Here is a 12,748-nt window from a genome sequence, read left to right on the forward strand (position 1 = left end):
CAGAGCCGGGACGGCGGCGGTACTGGCCGAGCGGCGTGTCGACTGTCGACGACCTGCCTGCATGCGTGTCGCTCCGTAGACTGACGGCGCCGGCCGGCGGACAGACAGACGGACGCGTGAAACCGGACATAGTTCCGGGCGGAGGCGGCAGGGGGCGCCAGCTTCCGGTGCGCGCGGGTGGACGGCGCGAAAAGCGTAGGGATGGCGGGTTTTTTGTCGCGGTTCCGTGACAGTGCGGACGGGTTGCATAGTCGCACGGGGCCCTAAGGCGCCATGGCGAGCGACGATAGGCAAGCCCGCCCGCACGCGTGAATCCGGTACAGTATAAGCAGAAAAAAACCACGGCGCGGATCACCCACCCTGTATAATAACAATGAACTGGCCATACGCCGCCGGGGCTGACGCCGCCCCGCCCCGCCGGAGGGTGCTTCCGGGCGTACCCTGTTGGAGGCCCCTGGGCCAAAGGCGAAGGCGAGAGGTCCGCGCTCCTCTGGAGGCTGCAGGAGGCCGTCGAGGCGCAGCTTTGGAGGAATATTCCCCGCCGCCCCCGCAGCTGATGTCGCGTTGCGCCAGCTGACTCAGCGCGCCGACGCGCCCCTGGGGGCTCTGCTGGGCAGGGCGCCCAACTGCAAGCAAGCGCGCCGAGCTTCACGGGGACCAGGAGCTCGTTTGGTCGTTTGCAGTGCCGGCGCGCCCGCGAGGGACGACGGCGAATTGCGAATACGACGACGCTGCAATGCGGGGGAGTGAGGGAAGCCGTGGGGAGCGGCGCCGCGTCTTCCCCGAGCCCTTTGCGGCCGCTGGTGTGTGGCCCGCTTGCCCTTTGCGTGTGACGGTGGAGTGCTCTAACGGGTTGCCGCCCCCTTGCCTCCACGCCCCCCGGCCCGCACCCCAAAGCAACCCCTACTCCTATACACAGCCACAGCCCCCCTTACCCCTCGTTCTGCACCCCTGCTCACTCCCGAAAGCTTTTGCAGTCGATTACATCGCACCTCAAAACCCACCGACCTCTCTCCTTCTCCCTCTCCCTCCTCCTCTCACCCCCACTCCCGCCCACTGAACCGCCGTCGCCGCCCCCAGCCGCGGGCACCACCCTCCTCCCTCGCGGCCCCTCTCCTCCTCTGGCCCGCCTCCTCCTCACCCGCCGCCCTTATCGCCTGCGCTGCAACAAAAACCCTTTCCCTTTCCGCATTTTCGTAGTGCTGCCGGAGCGCACGGCGGCGCAGCTAGGGCTGCCAAACGGTTCCAAATCACTGTTGACACGAGATGGAGCAGGCTCACCGTCGCCTGCGCTTGGGCGCGGCGCGGCGGGTCAGTAGCCTCCCGGCGTGGTGAAGAGGGAGGGCGGAGGCCCCCTACCCCCCTCCCTACACGCCGGCCGGCACCGGTATGCAGGATGGCCGGACGTGGAGGCGGAGGTTCTCTGGGACCAGGACGATGCGAGCTCTACGACTTCCGTGAATAACTCTCACGCAGCCCTCTCTGGGGTCCCTCCCGGATCTCTCGCCCCCATTTTCGAGGTTCACCCCCAGAGCCGCGCGCTCGCGCCCCTGTCCCCCTCGGACTTGCCGTAGCGTCCTTCCGGGATCGCAGTTTTTCGAGCAGCTGCTGCTCTTCAAGGATGCTGCACAGGGCCTCAGCCTCTTCCTTCTTGCACGGCGTCAGCTGCCGCCCGGGCCACCCGGCCGAATCAGAGTCGTCCGGGACCACGTTGTGCGCGCGTGGCGGGGCGCGGCGCGGGGCGGCGGCGGTGCGGGGCGCGGCGCGGCGATCGATATGGGAGGGCTGGGGGCGGTGCGGGTCCCGCCGGGTCCCGGGGGCCGGGCGGGCCGGGCCGCGCCCCGTAGGGCTCTCTGTAAAAGGGGGAGGGAGGAGGCGCGCGGGGGGTCCGGCCGAGCCGGTAGAGCCCGGGCAAAGGCTTGCCATGCCGGCCAGCGTGTCACCAGCACGCCCGGGTAGGCAGCCTGCCAAGCGAGAGAGGGCCCCGCGCCCCCCGCCTGCTGCGGCCCCCGTGGCCCCGCCGCGCCCCGCGGAGGGCCACGTGGACCGCGGCCTGCGCTGGACGCGCCCGGCGCCGCCACAACCAGGCCGAGTGCGAGGTGGAGTGGCCCCCCCGCGCGCCCCGCCCCGCCGCGTTGCGCCCTGCACCCGCTCCCTCCCGGCGGTGCAGTGACATGGGGGTGACTGCCCTGGTGTGCCCTGCCCTGTCCGTGGCGAGCCGGAGCCGGCGGAGCACGAGAACAAGGGGTGGACCGGCGACTGCTGCAGCCACTGCTCTCTCAGCCAGCCAGGCGGGCCGAGAGTGGAGAGTGTAGTGGGAGACAGAGAAAGAGAGTGTGTGTGTGTCTGTGTGGAAGGGAGAGAACCAGCGTATCACGATAACGTTCGCAATGATGTATCACAACAAACAATCAGATGAGAAAGAACGAGTCTGAATGATGACTGAAGAGAGTGCTGCACACCGGCGGCCCGGAACACTTGCACTAGCGGCTTCGCCCGCAATTCGGCACGACGCCCCCTCCACCCTCCGCCCCGCACGCTGATAAAGACTGATGTGGCGGCTTCCCTGGCCCGCCCCGCCCCGCCCCGGCCCTGACGTCAACGCGCAGCGGCGGCGAGGCGTCCTTGTCTGCGGTGCACGCTATCATATCGACACACTGCTGGCGGCCGGGGCCGGGCGGGGCCGGGCCCCAGACTGTGGGTCCCAGATGAGCGCCGCGCCCCGCTCGTCCTCGGGCTGGGCTTGCTCGGCTTGCGCGGCTTGCACCGCTCGCGTGGCGGCGGCGGGGCTCGGCGTGGTGGTGCAGTGCATGGCGGCGGCGCACGGAGGGCCCCGTGTGGTGCGTCGCTGCACCGCCCCCTCTTACCCCGGCACCGCCCAAGCCTGTGTCGATAGCCCCTTTGTATTGCAGTGCTTGGCGAGGGTGGTGGTGGGCAGGGCAGGGCGCGGGGGTGGGGTAGGAAGGGGGGCCGTACCCAGACCCTCCCCCCGCTGCACAGGTCGATGAACCATCCCAGCCAACAGGCCCGCCCAGCCCCGGGCTTGTGAGTGAGCCCCTCAGGGGGTTGCACCGATGCCCGGGGGGGGGGGGGCAGCAGGAAGAATTCAGGGAGAGAGACAGAGCCAAAAAGACGCGGAGACAGCAAGACCGGTGAGAGGGATGCAGAGAGACCAGAGGGTCAGGCAAGGTGGTGGATTGAATGCCGGTGGGCGGAGACAGTGCATGAGACGGCAGGCGGTGGTGGTGGACGTACGTCACGAGACCTTTGGCCGAAGCCACGAATGGCCCGCCTGACCGGGATGGGCAGAGAGCCGGGTGGGGCGAAGCAGGGCGGAGCGGGGCGGGGTGTGGGGCAGGGCGGGGGCGCGCTGCACGGCCACGGCCACGGCAATGTCGGAGGCGGGCGAGTCCACGACACGACACCACATCACATCGCGAGCGGCTAGGCATCGGCTCCTCCTCGCCCGGCGGCCATCACTTATGGACGCGGACACGGGGGTTTGACGTCCGCTGCGCCCCGCTCCGCCCCGCGAGGCCTCCACGACCAGCGCTCGCGCCCTTGATTAATATTGCCACTCACGATCCATGGTGCACGAGAGGCGAGGGGAATCCGCTCCCGTGAAGGTTGCGCACACGCACGACGACGGGGCACAATGGAAGAGGGGACCGCCTCTCTTTCGAAGCATACCACTGCTTTTACACCTTCCGGATTGGTGCACATTCCCCCTGTTTTACCAATCCAGACACTCTAAGTAACGACTTGATTTTACACCCGTCTATTCCTTTTGTATCACTCTATTTTCGTGCCCCAGATTACGACGGATATGGTCGGATTATCTTGCCTTGTTTTTATTGTTGCTTACTTGCCCACAGTCTGGCGGATTACCAGTCGATTCCGCCTGCGTCCACGACGAGGGAAGGGGAAAGGGGGGGGGACAGCGACACGGACAGCGACTGTCTAACCGTCCCCCGTGCAGTGCAGACACACGGACACACAGTTTTGGTGACGCGGGCGGCACGGCGGGACAAACCCTTTTCAAACAGACGGCGCGGCCGGGCCTCCCGGGGGAGATAACGAGTTGGTTAGTTAGTCGGTCGAGGTTTTGTTTGTTTGTTTGGTTATTTGCTCGGCGACGACTCGCACTGTGGTGTTATGCGCCGGTGGAGCTCGAGAACAGTACGAACTATTACATACTTGACGCGTCGTGCGCGTCGCATGGCGTAAAAGCGACGCACGGATTTCTTTTCTTTCTTCTTTTTGAGCGTGGAGGTGTTGTGTGTTGAACTCCATTTATTCCATCCCTCCACCCACGTCCACGTGCCTCGCGCGGGCGTCCTTGCACCCACCCACTCGCACACAGTCGCTCGCACTTATCCGGGTGGGGCCGCGGGGGCGCCGCCGCCGAGCTTGCGCCGAGCGCAGGTCGCAGGTGAGTGGCTCGTTAGGGGCCGCTGTAAGGGGCGCCCCCTTGAGCACCAGCGCCGCCGCCGAGTTTGGCGTTGGGCCGGGCCACTAGGCCCGCCCACCCGACAACTCGCGCGCTTCCTTATTAGGAGTGATACTCGTGTGTGTGAGTGTGTGTTATTGACGTGGCAAGCAAAACGTCGTCGTCGTCGACGCGTTGGGTCGCCGCGACCATCGAGCTGCTCGAGTGCTGGCGCGGCGGGGGCACTCGACGGCCGAGCCAACGCCCCGCGCGCGGGGTCCCCGGCCCCTGCTTGGCCGCGGCCCTGCGCCGTACGGCGGCGTCCTCAACGTCGGAGTGGGTTGACCTCACTCGCGGACCGCGGCGTTGTGCAAGGGAAGGACGATCGACGGGAGGACACGGCGGCATAGCGGCGGCTGCGTCTTGCGGGGACAGGGCCGCAGGGCCGCCACCCGCCCTCATCGCGGGTCGCGTGCACGCCAAGACCTCTCGCGGTGCTGAGCCCCTCGCGATCACGTGACGCACCTGGACGGGCGGGGTAGGCAACCCGTATGGCGCGGCTGCGGGTGGGCTGCCCACCTGCAGGCGGTGTAGTCTCCCCGCCCTCTCCGTCGAACGGAGAGCGGAGCGCGGGCGAGCACCGCCGCCGGGAGGGGAGGGGGCGACGGCGGGTGGTTTGTTTTTATTCCCTACCCGGCGGCTTCCCACCCCTCTCGATATAAACACACACACACACACACACACACACACACACACAGGCAGTGTATACACACACATACTTCTCACGGCAGTGCGTACACCACGGGGTGGGGCTTACCGTGTCGGCCGCACCACGGGGGGCCGCGCGGTGAAACGCGAGGCTCGCAGCCGCAGCAGCAGCAGCAGTGTGGAAGCTGCGTCCCGGAGGACGTCGTGGTGAAGCACTGCATGACGGCGAGCAGTGGACACCCTGCTGCTGTTACGCGCGCAGTGTGTGTGTGTGTTTTGTGTGTGTCTAACGACCGTGTGGACGGAGACATAGTGGCCTTGGAGGATAGAGGAGGGAGGCGAAGTAAACAAGGAAGAGCGACCTGCGCTTCTGTAGCTCCCTTACTCGTTGCTGCCATGCCCCCTTTCCCCCCCTCGCCTTTTTCACCTGCCATGCCGCGCCACGGCGCCGCCGCCGCGCTCCGCGAGCTCCTCCCCCCCTGTTTATCGCTGATCCCTTCCTTTCCTATGGCGCTGCCCGCCCCTGCCGCGCCGCGCGCAGTAAAAAATGTTGCAGGCAGCGGGCGGAGACGGGTGGGCCGGGCGGCCGGAAGTAACTGCGAGCGAGCGCGGCAATATGGTTCGACCGGGCGGGTAGGAGAGCCCGGACACCCGTGTCACGCGTCCTCCTTTTCGCCGAGAGGAAGGCATGTAGATGGAAGAGCAGCAGCGTGGCATGGACTCCACTGCTTCTGGCCTCCAAAGAGGTATACCCTTATTTCTCTCCTTTCTTCGTTTTGAGAATTAAATATTGTTAAAAACTGGACAAGTGAGAGGGCCACACGAGAAACGTTATCGAAAAAGACCAGGACACTCACAAAATTGTCCATTATTATTTGAAATTCCCGCCTGGTGCATACAATTAGCCTTGTTTGTAATTCGGTCTGTGTGGCCTGGGGTATGCCCAGGACCCTGTTAGCGTCGTTAGCCGCAGCGGGCGCGGCGTGGTGGGCTATACGCCTTCTGACCACACTACACCCCGTCCCGTACCCCCCTCCCCCCCTCCCCGCGGCCCACTCCTGTCAACGCGCAGATGACAAACGCACATTGTGCGAGCTTAAGCCGCTGCCGGGTCACGCTTTTCCTTCATTCCCCAGCGAGTGTAAATAAAACGAGAGAAAAACGGCTGGAGCGGACGGGCGGGGCTTTTTGTGCGTGGCTGGGGGTTTTTCCTCATTCCAGCCCTCCCTCCCTCCCCCTCTCCCCCCCCTCTTCTTCTTGCCCCACTTAACACGGTACTTTTTCCCTCTTAGCTCGGACAATTTTCTCGACCCTGCTGCAACGGCCACCCTCTCTAAGGAGCCGTTTTAAAATTAAGGAATGAAACTGAGAGAAAGCGGTGCAATCTGGCCTTATGTCGCCTCGCGGGCCGTTTCTTTCTCTCTCTCTCTCTCTCCAACTCCTCTGTTCATGCTTGAGCTACACGTACTCACACATAAGCCGAAAGAGAGAGAGAGGGAGGGAGAGAGAGAGAGGGGGTGGGAGGGGGAGGGTGACTGGTTCATGCCCAGACAGTTTTCACAAAGGCGGCCCCACCCTGCTCCGCACAGAAAGGTTTTTCACGCTCCGGTGGACGTGTGCTTGTCCATTTCTGATGGGCCATTTCTGCCACAAGATGAGGGAGGGGCTGACAAGGGTTGGGGGCGTATAGGAAAGTGTGTGAGAGAGAGAGAGGGGGGGGGGGATACACGGAGGAGAAGAGGGGGAGAAAAGACAGAGCAGCTGAATGGCGTGCAGCACCCAGATCCTTCTGGCGGAGTGATTTCTGTTGGAGATGGATATGAAGAGAGGAGGGGTAGGGTGCCCCCCCTCCCTCGCCCTCGGTTCGCTCGAGTTGCACTTGTGCCCCCTTCTCCGTCCCGCCGCAAACTGAAGTGCATGCAGATTGATGCAGATTAGCAGCACAGCGGAAGCTGCAGGGGTCGTTGCCGGGCCGGGCCCTACACCACTACACTGCCCTACACTGCTGACAAACGTTAATTCTAGTCCCAAAAATTATAACGATTTACAAGTGTTTCTCCTTTTCTCTCCCGCAGGTGGCCATCAAGATTATCGACAAGTCGGTCCTGGACGCAAGCAACCTGCAGAAGGTCTACCGGGAGGTGGACATCATGAAGCAGCTGGACCACCCGCATATCATCAAGCTGTACCAGGTGAGCGACGGCGGCGTGCCACTCATGCTCTCACGTCCCGCCGACGGGCCGCCGCGCGCGCTGACGTCCTGTCGACATCCGGCTGACAACGAGACGCCGTGTCTCGCGAGCCGCCGCCGCCGACCGCCGACGCGTTGACGTGCACTGCATTAGCTGGGCTCTAAGAGCCTCCTGCATGCCTTAAGCAGCCTGAGCGGGGAGGGGGCGGGCGAGGCGAAATTTGTTGCTAGTCGGCAGTCATTCATCACCTTGCAAGTATAGTGGAGGTGAGGGTGAGGGGGGATTAGTAATTGCTAAGGAGTTAGAGGGGTGGGGCGGCGGGGTGGGCTGGGCGCACGCCCCATCGTGCAGCGCCCCACTACTCGCCCCGCCTTTCGCCATTGTCAAGGTCAGCTTGGGAATGAAAGTCACCCGAAATAGCGGAGGTGCGGGGGAGGTGGGGGAGGAGGAGGGTGAGTAGGGGGGACCGGGACAAGCTAGCAGCAGGGCGCCAGAGAGCCGCGGCACCACCAGAGGGTGACACAGTCCCGGCCCGCCCGGGCTGGGCGGCGGCGCCTCGCGGGACCTGCCATCCCGCTGCATGCACGACATGACATGCCCCTCGAGAGTACCGGGGCCGGCCTGTGTGTGGCTCGGGTCGAGTAGCGCGCAGTGGTTTTATTCCCCTGGCTTTATTCCCCGGGACACAGCACACCAGGCTGCTCCGGTGCAGTTCGCACCCGCGGACCCGGTTGGTGTCGGGGGTGCCGCGGGTGCCTCTAGGCCCGGCTTGGGTGGGTGGTCTGAGGTCTCTGAATGCCTTTCGCAGTCCGTACCCTTTATGCCCCCCCCCCTCCTTACCGCGGCGGTGGATGGGGCCGGCTGACATTCTCACGGGCGCGCGGGGCGCGCTGAGGCGGTGACGTCACACCAACCAGGCCGTCACGGAACGGGTGACGTCACCCTGGCCGCCGCCGCCGCTGCCCGGGGTTGCCTCGGCGGGGTTGTCCTGGCAACCCTTGTACCGCCCCTGGCCCCTTCGTCCGGCCCGGCCCACACCCCAACCGGGGCCGGCGGGCCCAACGGCAGCGAAAAGCCTTCTGACTTATTGACTGGCACGGCATGCACCCCCCGTATAGTCTCACTCTCCGGCTTCCCCTATACCGTCTCATCCGCGCACGGTCTATGTAAAGGAAAATGTGTTGTTGTCCCGCGCCGCCGTGCGGGCCGAAGACGCAATCGTGTTTACAGCCGCGTACCTGTTAGTTTTATCGCTTGTTCTGCGAAACCATAGTGACGTTCAAAATACAAAAACTCAGAAATGGAAAATGCTAAATGCTCTAGAGTCACGAGACTGTAAAGTTAAGAGATAGAGCAAGGTACTATAACTAAGATAACAAAACACATATTTTTTGAATAAAAATGTGGGGAAAATTAAGCCATTAACACGCGTTGAGTCCCACGTGACCACACGCGTGGTCACAATAACACGTGTTTGCTACCCACCTTGGAACTCAACGTGTTAACAATTTTGTTCCTTAAATTGCAATTTTAATTATTTTGAAAAAAAAAAAAATATTCCTGCGTGGCCAGTGACGGCAGCGGGGTAATAATTTTGTGTGCGCGGCACTTAATCAGAAACTTCTTTATCGCCCCGCTGTGCTATGTACAGACCAACCCCCCCTTCTCCCTCCCCCCATAAGGGCGCGTGCGATAGAGGTGACGTCGGCCCTTTTCGGAGGAGGGCGGCGGCGGCTGGGGAAGGGAAGGAGGAGAGGGTGGGCCTGGGCGAGATGTAAATAGTGCCCCCCGCGCGTTCGGCGCGACGGGCGTCTTTGGGCCCTGCTTGAATTCCTTGACCGCGCGGTCGGTGTATATGAATTCGGCGTAAGCAGCGGCGGGCGCGGGCGGGCGGGCGGCATTGTGGGTGTCATTCTATTTTTACGCTTCCGTGACGACAACGTCGCCGGGGGGTTAGGGAAAGGTGCGGTAGGAGCAGGGAGATGGGGAGGGGAGGGTAAAAGGGTTCAGAAAGGTGGATGCCCGTCTTGTACCGACGTCACCGTACCGCGCAGAGCACGACCCCCCCAAAGCCTGCTATTATTAAACGCAAACTCGTTTCTCTCTTTCTATTTCAGGTCATGGAGACGGCCAACATGATCTACATCGTCTCCGAGTACGCCAGCTCCGGCGAAATTTTTGGTGAGTGCCTCTCTTTCTCTCTCTCTCTACCCCTTTTCTCTTGTCGCCCCGAGTGACGGGTGCGTCGTGCGCTATTTTCAGTCGCCCAAGAGAGCCGGCGCCGCCCACCGGCGCTCCGCGTGGAGAGGGTCGGCGCCGCGCGGCCCTCTGGAAGGTCACGTTCAAGTTTAACTCGCGGCCCCCAACAACGTCCCTGGTGACTCGCGCCTTTGATTCCTTTTATAGCAAGCGCTTGCTTTTATTTTTAAAACTAACTGCTTCCCCATACTAACCAACTACTGCACGTCAGCAAAGCGCGCACGTGGTTCAGTCGAATCGCTACTGCCGCGCCAGCCGAGCAGGCTGTGCTTTATCTCTACACATATCGTGTCCGCTCGACCCTTCCGCGTCTCGTGACGGGTGGGTCCAGCCCCCTAGAGAGGGCGAGCGCTGTGGGAGCGCCAACGTCACGTGACGGTCTAGCTACCCCCCCGCCCCCCTCCCTTTCCACCACGGGTGATTCGATTATCAGCGGCCACGCCTACGGCTCCGGGTGGGTCCGTCCAGTGTGAGCGGAATGCTGCTCAGGCCCCCTCTATACCCCCCGGTGTTCTCCCCTCCTCACCGCCCCTCTGAGAACACGACTTTGCTTCCTCCCTCTCCTGCTTGCTCCGACCACCACCCTCCCACCCGCCCTTTCTCCCAAAGGTTTATTCCGTATACCCCGCCGCACCGCACCCGCCCCTATCTGGCGAAGGGGCAAGTAATGTGGGCGGGTGATTAATTCCTCTCGAGTAGCGCAGTGACCTGGCCCGGGCCTTCCGGGGGCCCTGTATAGCAGGGGAAAGAGAGGGTATAGGGAGAGTGTGCGGGGGAAAAACCTCAAGGTCCAACACTGGAAGTAATTGGGAAATGCTTCCACAAAAAAAGGACGGTAAAAACGTTTTTTTCCAAATATTATATACGCAGAAAACGGTACAGTACATATCCATAAGCCAAGGAAAATTCATTTTAAAAGGAAAAAGGGAATTCGCATCCTCAGTTTAAGGCATTTCAATTGTTCGCAGGGAAATTTCCTAGGAAATTTCTTCAACACAACGACAATTTTTTTTTTTTTAGACGTGTTTTTAGTAGGCGTAACGAAGCCTTCCCCTTTATTTTATAACAATATTTGCATAAATAAGGAAAATTTCATTGTATTTTTTTCACTTAAAAATAGCTTTCATGCAAGGCATTTGACTTGTTTGACGGATACCGTTTTCTGGGGGTAAAGTAAGTAGCGCCCGTGAAAATCTCTTCAACTAGATGGTAAGTCTGTGTGTTGATGTTTGGTTCCGTTTGCCGGCAGACTACATCGCCAAGCACGGACGGATGACGGAGCACACGGCGCGGCGCAAGTTCTGGCAGATCCTGTCCGCTGTCGAGTACTGCCACTCGCGGAGGATCGTGCACCGCGACCTCAAGGTGAGTCTTCTTGCCAAGCATGCGAAGATAATTAAAAGGCGTTTTGGCGTCAGAAAAAAGCAACGCCATAGTTAACAAAACTGGGAAAAAGAAAATAATGCATAAAACAGGTAATGCGACTTGTCTATCATGACATTACTGCGGGAAAGTTTTTTTTTGATGAGACGTGTCCTAAACAGCCGGTAGTGAAACTACGCCGCAGCTGGCTCGCGGCAACTGGATTGTATATAAAAAAATTAGTGTGTGACCGTGTGACCTTTCAATACAATGGAATTCCTTTTTGTAAAATCACACTCACACGCTTGATTATGCGATGGAAGGCCGTGGCGCGAGCCGTGGCGTGTGAGTGAGGAGTGTGAACATTGCGTGGTGCGGAGGTGGGCTGTGGCGTGCAGAGCGGCGCCGAGGGGGCCCTACTTGATCCGCCAGGATTACCGCTTCGATCCCAAACCCGTCGAAAATGTCGCTTGGCTGGCGCGGCGGCGGCGCAGCTCTCTGACGCACACATCATGACCGGTCATCGGAGGGAGGGGACGGGCGGGGGCGCAGGGGCCAGGACTAGATGACGTAAATTGGAGTATTGACCGCCGGTGGGCCTGGTGTGGCGAGAGCCGGCTAGCAGACAGCACACCGCCCGCCATCAGTACCGGCCATACCGCTGTTGTTCGCCGGGGTCCGAGGGGCTAACCGGGCCGATGGGTCGAGATGGCACTATTCGAGGCACTACTTCAGGCCCGGGATCCCTAGCCACCCCTCCCACACCACCCCGTCCGTGGAGAGGCCCAGCGCCACCATGGGGTAGGTCAAGTTGTCAAGCGAGCGCGAGCGGGTCCTCCAACAGCGGGAGCTGCTGGGGGACCGGGGCCCTCCGGGCGCCTACAGAGCGCGAGGTAGGCCGGACCGCAACACTCCGGAGCGCGGCGGGTGCGCCTACCCGACCTGTTCGCAGGGGCGCGGCGGGGTAGTTCAGTATCCTACCGCTGAAGGCGCTGCGGGCGAGCGCCTACAGGGCGCGAGGTAGGCCGGCCCGCAACGCTCCGGAGCGCGGCGGGTGCGCCTACCCGATCTGTTCGCAGGGGTGCGGCGGGGTAGTTCAACGTCCTACCGCTGGAGGCGCTGCGGGCAGGCTACATCAGGGCGCCTACAGGGCTCGAGATAGGCCGGCCCGCAACGCTCCGGGGTGCGGCGGGTACGCCTACCCGATCTGTTCGCAGGCGCGCGGTGGGGTAGTTCAGCGTCCTACCGCTGGAGGCGCTGCGGGCGGGCTATATCAGGGCGCCTACAGGGCTCGAGATAGGCCGGCCCGCAACGCTCCGGAGCGCGGCGGGTGCGCCTACTCGACTTATCCGCAGGGGCTCCGCACCCGGCCGGGGGCCAACGTGCGTGCGGCGACACGTATTAGAGGGTCATTTAAAGGTCGCGAGGGGTCACCAGCAGCACTACGTGCCGGTGAAGGGGGTATGGGGGGAGGTGCCGCCACTCTAGAAACAAAACGCCCTCGAGTCGAGTGAGAGAAAGGGGGCGTGTTAACGGGGCTAGGTTAGAGGGCAGGGGAGAGAGAAAGAAAACAGCGAGAGAGATAGAGAAGGGGGGGAGGCTGGAAGCATCAGGCAGGACATGCATCCTCCCCTCCCTGCGCCTGCGGCGGCCGCACATCGTCCTACATCGTCCTCCCGTTTAACCCTGCCGCAGCCCACGCCCCCCGCCCACGCCCCCCCCCGGGAAAAGTCGTGTCGTGTAAGTCTCGGGCAACAACACACGAACGCAGGTGTCTCCGGGGTGCCTTGCTCGCAGG

At 62.3% G+C, this 12,748-nt stretch overlaps 1 protein-coding gene across 1 annotated transcript in view; it reads left to right on the plus strand.

The window, feature by feature from the left end:
• The window catches only part of LOC113205248 (serine/threonine-protein kinase par-1-like), a 67,196-nt gene that overhangs the window by 40,144 nt on the left and 14,304 nt on the right, over positions 1-12,748 (plus strand). Inside the window, exons 3-5 of the mRNA XM_026420785.2 lie at positions 7,213-7,329; positions 9,447-9,510; positions 10,838-10,953. Of these exons, the coding sequence (XP_026276570.2) occupies positions 7,213-7,329; positions 9,447-9,510; positions 10,838-10,953 (297 nt within the window). The remainder of the gene's footprint in view (positions 1-7,212; positions 7,330-9,446; positions 9,511-10,837; positions 10,954-12,748) is intronic.

This window comes from Frankliniella occidentalis, unplaced genomic scaffold (assembly GCF_000697945.3).
Source record: "Frankliniella occidentalis isolate FOCC.00 unplaced genomic scaffold, Focc_3.1 Scaffold52, whole genome shotgun sequence".
Lineage (NCBI taxonomy): Eukaryota > Metazoa > Arthropoda > Insecta > Thysanoptera > Thripidae > Frankliniella > Frankliniella occidentalis.